The 5563-nt window shown below is 43.2% G+C and overlaps 1 protein-coding gene across 1 annotated transcript; it reads right to left on the reverse strand.

Annotated features, from left to right (window-relative positions):
• Positions 1-2146: 2146 nt before the first annotated feature.
• Positions 2147-4059, reverse strand: LOC125786853 (G2/M phase-specific E3 ubiquitin-protein ligase-like). Its single transcript, XM_049470473.1, has 4 exons — positions 3929-4059; positions 3679-3839; positions 3374-3588; positions 2147-3027 (listed from the first exon to the last, which is right to left on the reverse strand). The coding sequence occupies exons 1-4, from the start codon at positions 4004-4006 to the stop codon at positions 2777-2779; spliced, it is 705 nt and encodes a 234-aa protein (XP_049326430.1). The 5' UTR covers positions 4007-4059; the 3' UTR covers positions 2147-2776.
• Between the last annotated feature and the right edge of the window lie 1504 nt (positions 4060-5563).

The raw sequence follows: 5563 nt of genomic DNA on the forward strand, positions 1-5563 counted from the left end.
TCTGTGGAGGAGGAAGGTGCTTCTCAGTCTGTGGAGGAGGAAGGTGCTCTTCAGTCTGTGGAGGAGGAAGGTGCTTCTCAGTCTGTGGAGGAGGAAGGTGCTTCTCAGTCTGTGGAGGAGGAAGGTGCTCTTCAGTCTGTGGAGGAGGAAGGTGCTCTTCAGTCTGTGGAGGAGGAAGGTGCTCCTCAGTCTGTGGAGGAGGAAGGTGCTCCTCAGTCTGTGGAGGAGGAAGGTGCTCCTCAGTCTGTGGAGGAGGAAGGTGCTCCTCAGTCTGTGGAGGAGGAAGGTGCTCCTCAGTCTGTGGAGGAGGAAGGTGCTTCTCAGTCTGTGGAGGAGGAAGGTGCTCCTCAGTCTGTGGAGGAGGAAGGTGCTCCTCAGTCTGTGGAGGAGGAAGGTGCTTCTCAGTCTGTGGAGGAGGAAGGTGCTCCTCAGTCTGTGGAGGAGGAAGGTGCTCTTCAGTCTGTGGAGGAGGAAGGTGCTCCTCAGTCTGTGGAGGAGGAAGGTGCTTCTCAGTCTGTGGAGGAGGAAGGTGCTTCTCAGTCTGTGGAGGAGGAAGGTGCTTCTCAGTCTGTGGAGGAGGAAGGTGCTCCTCAGTCTGTGGAGGAGGAAGGCGCTTCTCAGTCTGTGGAGGAGGAAGGTGCTCCTCAGTCTGTGGAGGAGGAAGGTGCTCCTCAGTCTGTGGAGGAGGAAGGTGCTTCTCAGTCTGTGGAGGAGGAAGGTGCTCCTCAGTCTGTGGAGGAGGAAGGTGCTTCTCAGTCTGTGGAGGAGGAAGGTGCTCCTCAGTCTGTGGAGGAGGAAGGTGCTTCTCAGTCTGTGGAGGAGGAAGGTGCTTCTCAGTCTGTGGAGGAGGAAGGCGCTTCTCAGTCTGTGGAGGAGGAAGGTGCTTCTCAGTCTGTGGAGGAGGAAGGTGCTTCTCAGTCTGTGGAGGAGGAAGGTGCTTCTCAGTCTGTGGAGGAGGAAGGTGCTCCTCAGTCTGTGGAGGAGGAAGGTGCTCCTCAGTCTGTGGAGGAGGAAGGTGCTCTTCAGTCTGTGGAGGAGGAAGGTGCTCCTCAGTCTGTGGAGGAGGAAGGTGCTCCTCAGTCTGTGGAGGAGGAAGGTGCTCCTCAGTCTGTGGAGGAGGAAGGTGCTTCTCAGTCTGTGGAGGAGGAAGGCGCTTCTCAGTCTGTGGAGGAGGAAGGTGCTTCTCAGTCTGTGGAGGAGGAAGGTGCTCCTCAGTCTGTGGAGGAGGAAGGTGCTCCTCAGTCTGTGGAGGAGGAAGGTGCTTCTCAGTCTGTGGAGGAGGAAGGTGCTCCTCAGTCTGTGGAGGAGGAAGGTGCTCCTCAGTCTGTGGAGGAGGAAGGTGCTTCTCAGTCTGTGGAGGAGGAAGGTGCAGTTCACGTTCCTCAGAATGAATTTCATCTTGAAGAGCAAGTCTTACAAGAACTCATTCAGCAGGTGAATCCTCTAGGTGGAGAGCAGGATCATTTTGGAGTTGATATTTTGCAGCAGGTTTTAGCGTTTTTGAGAAACATTCCAGAGAATCTCCACAGATGAAATACATACTGAGGTGGTGGTTGTGTTTTAGCTTTTGTTGTGCTGCTGTGTGTGGATCAGAAACAGCAGTGCTACCGGAATTTTAAACACCATGTCCACCCTATTAGACACTCCTACTTGTTGGTCCACCATGTACATCTAAAGTCAGAGATGATAGCTCATCTGCTGCTGCACAGTTTGTGCTCCTTTAGTACATCAGTGGTCACAGGACGCTCTGTGTGAGAAGCTGTTGGACAGATTGTTTTTGTTGGTGGACAGTTCTCAGTCCAGCAGTGACACTAAGGTTTTCCAGCAGCACTGATTTCTCTGACACATCACTGCAACAGAGAAATATACAGAGACACAAAGTATTATGTGTTGAAACAATACATGTACATACTTAGAAAGCATATAAAGCTCAGCAGAGATATATAGTTGTAAATTATCTTTAATTATGCAGACTCAAAAAATGTACACAAAATTGCATTTCTTTGTAACAATACTGATGACTTTGTTTGGTGAAATTTGTTTACTAAGGCAAGAGACAGTAGTGATGAAAGTAACAGTATGCTTTATTAACATTTCAGTATAGCTGTGAATTCATTAACATCACAACTGTTGTACATGTTTTGAACAAATAAAAGACGTGAATAAAAGACAAATTTACTCAAAATTGCATTTCTTTGTAACATAGCTGATGACTTTGGTGACATTTGTTCACTAAGGCAAGAGAGTGATCATAGTAACAGGATAGAAGATAGCTGATAATTCATTACATTCATTACAACATTAACATCACAACTGTTGTACATGTTTTGAACAAATAAAAGACGTGGAAAAAACATTCTGTTTTGTATTTTGAAGGGGGCAACAGTCTAGTGGGTGTGGTGGGGGATGGGTCTACTGGGGCCTGTGTGGAGTTGTGAGGGAGTGGTTGTTATGCTGACGATGAGGCAATAAAGGACATGCAACATTTCAAATCATAATATTTCAGTGACTTATCAACTATCCCAAACGGGTTGACTGCATAATTGCAGAATTCTTACAAATCTCTATTCTATGTGGGATTTACTTGTAAATACTGTGGCTGTTTCTAATATTGAAATATTTGAAAAAAAAAAAATCACAGCTGTTTTAAGTTCCAAACAATTAAAAGAACAAAGCTCTTATGACTTGTTGTGCACTGGGGCTGCAAGGACAGTGGGGACAGAATATCTAAAGCCAAGTAAAGGTTATCTAAAATTTGATTCATTCTCAAAATGCATTAAGCAAGCCCAAATGTAGGTGCTTGTATGATTGCAGAGTTCATCCAGTGCTCAAAATCCTCATAGGTGGGGTGAATAGGCAACCTAATGCAAACAGAGCAGGTATTCGCTTCTGGTAGCGGTCTCCGGCACCCTGTTGCATGCAGGAATTCCAAAGACGGTGGGACTTGAAATCCCAGGGGAGGGAGTCTGTCAAGTCCTGATGCAAAGATGAGCACCTTTTCCAGGGTCACAGGGATACACTGGCCACCTGTGGCAAATCATGTTTAAATCTTATTGTGCACGGAACGTGTTATAAGCAAGCTCATTAAAACCATATTTAATGTAGTCTAAGAGATGTAATTAACAGTTCACTGAAATTACTATTACATGTTTTTTTTGTTCTTAATCAGTATATAATTAAATATGTGGAACTACAGTTCCTATTTCACCTACTATAAAATCTTGTGTCGTGTAAAGGTCATGATAGTAACGTGTTACAACTTAACACACACACACACACACACACACACACACACACACACAATTCCACCACAGTGTAAATTGAAAAATGTGCTGATGTACCATGTTATGTTTTGCACATTCCTATTACTTACCTTCCACGTTAATTAGCCAGTCTCTCCAAAAGCAAAGAACTCTGTTCTCCTCACGCCGCCGGTTGCTTCCACGTGGTGAAAAGTTGGGCTGAAACAGACTTATTAGATCCTTGGCCACTAAGGATTTTGAAGATTTTAAAAACAGACCTTCAAATTCGGAGGGGTGCTTACGGATAGCCTCTGCTAAGCCAAATGTCTCCAAACCTTCTGCCAACCTATATATATATATATATATGTAAAAAAAAAAGATTGTATTTAGATTACTGTGTGTCTGCATTGTCATACTTCAAATTACTGGTACTTACTGTTCCAGTCCTACTTTTACTCTCCCCTCAAAGTAATCCTGGGCAGCTTCAAGGACCAAATCAAGGTCTTTAATGTGCCGTAATGCTCCAAGGATTGACAAGCTTTCTGAAGCATCAAAAATGGCCAATCTTGCTTCTTCAACAGTAGCAGCATTCTGTATCTGCATTCCAAAAAAGAAAACAATTAAAAACTTCTATAAATGCAAATTACCATAGCAACTGCTTTAAGCACATTAAAACACACACACACCTTTTCCAGCCTGTCATGGAGTTCAGTATTGTGGATTTCATTTAATTTTACCGGGTGATTAGGTCTTCCTGCCACCATGTTGTACGTTCTTTGAGAAAAGCAATTTGGTGCAACACCTCCATGCAGGAGACACACAGCCATCATCCTGTAGCATTATAGTTAATCATCAGTCTTGGACTTTGTAATCCTGTGTTTGTGATATTAGGGCCTGCTGATTGCTGAACTGGTGAATTAAATCCGCAGAAATCTCTGCCATCCTTAATGCTTTCTTAACTTCATTGTACCACAAACATCAACTAAGAGGACGATAATTCTTGGGGTGTAGCATTATAGTCAATCATCAGTCTTGGACTTGGACTTTGTAATCTTCTGTTTGTGATATCTGGGCCTAAGACAAAAATGGCTGGTGGGAAGGGGAAGGACAAAGACAATGATCATAATGTGTCCATGGCACAAGTGCATGAACTTCTTGAGCAACAAAAAAATGTTTACAAAGAACTTTTACAGCTGCAAGAGAGCAATTTTAAAGCTTGTGTTCATACCATCATGGATACAGCCAATAACAGGATTGATACGTTGTTAAAGGAAGTAATGGAACTGCGCACAAGTCTGGAGTTTTCCCAAAAAGAGATGGAAGAACTTAAAAAGGCTAACAAAGGATTCCAGTCAAACATGAAAGCACAAGAATCAGATATAGACAAACTGGCAGAATCAATGCTAATACTGGATTCTAAGGCTGACTTTCTTGAGAACCAAGCGAGGAGGACTAATGTTGTCATTGATGGTATTCCAGAGACGGATAAGGAAAATAATTCAGTCTCGGAGGAAAAAGTTTTGGAGCTCATAAAGAACCACTTAGACCTTGATCCAAATGTGATTGGAATAGATTCTGCCATGCGTGTTGGGAAGGTGATCAAATCAGATGATGGCACACTGGGAAGACCTCGTCCAATTGTTGTCAGATTTAACGGAATCAAGGACAGAGACACTGTCTTAAGGAATGCAAGAAAGTTGCGGGGGACCAGGATTTTCATAAATGAGGACTATCCGGAGGCTGTACGACGAAAAAGAAAGGAATTGCTGCCCAAAATGAGAGAGGCAAGAGAGAGAGGTCACGTTGCCTTTCTCCGATATGACAAACTAATCATCCGGCAAGGAGAGAAAGGAACATCATAGGACTGATGGACATGGAGAAGTTTTAAAAGTTTTAACATCGAATATGTCATTTGCAAGGCTACCTAAGAAAAGTTTAAAGGTAGCACATGTGAACATTTGTAGTTTAAGAAACAAAGTCAATGAAGTCCAAGATTTTGTAACTTCAAATTTTGTTCACATTCTTGCCATTTCAGAGACACATTTAGATAATACTTTTAGTAATGACTTTGTAGCCATACCAGGTTTCAATTTGTATAGAAAAGATAGAAACTGTTTTGGTGGAGGAGTAGCTTTTTATGTTCATGATCAAATTCCAGTGAAAGTACGTGAAGATATTATGCCTGAGGAAGTTGAAGTATTATGGCTGCAAGTTCACATACCACATCAAAAAGATATGTTAGTAGGCTGCTGTTACAGACCACCAAGTGTGAATATTAGCTATATGGATTATATAAGTGACATGCTGGACAATGTATGTGA

Source organism: Astyanax mexicanus, chromosome 22, assembly GCF_023375975.1.
Source record: "Astyanax mexicanus isolate ESR-SI-001 chromosome 22, AstMex3_surface, whole genome shotgun sequence".
NCBI lineage: Eukaryota > Metazoa > Chordata > Actinopteri > Characiformes > Acestrorhamphidae > Astyanax > Astyanax mexicanus.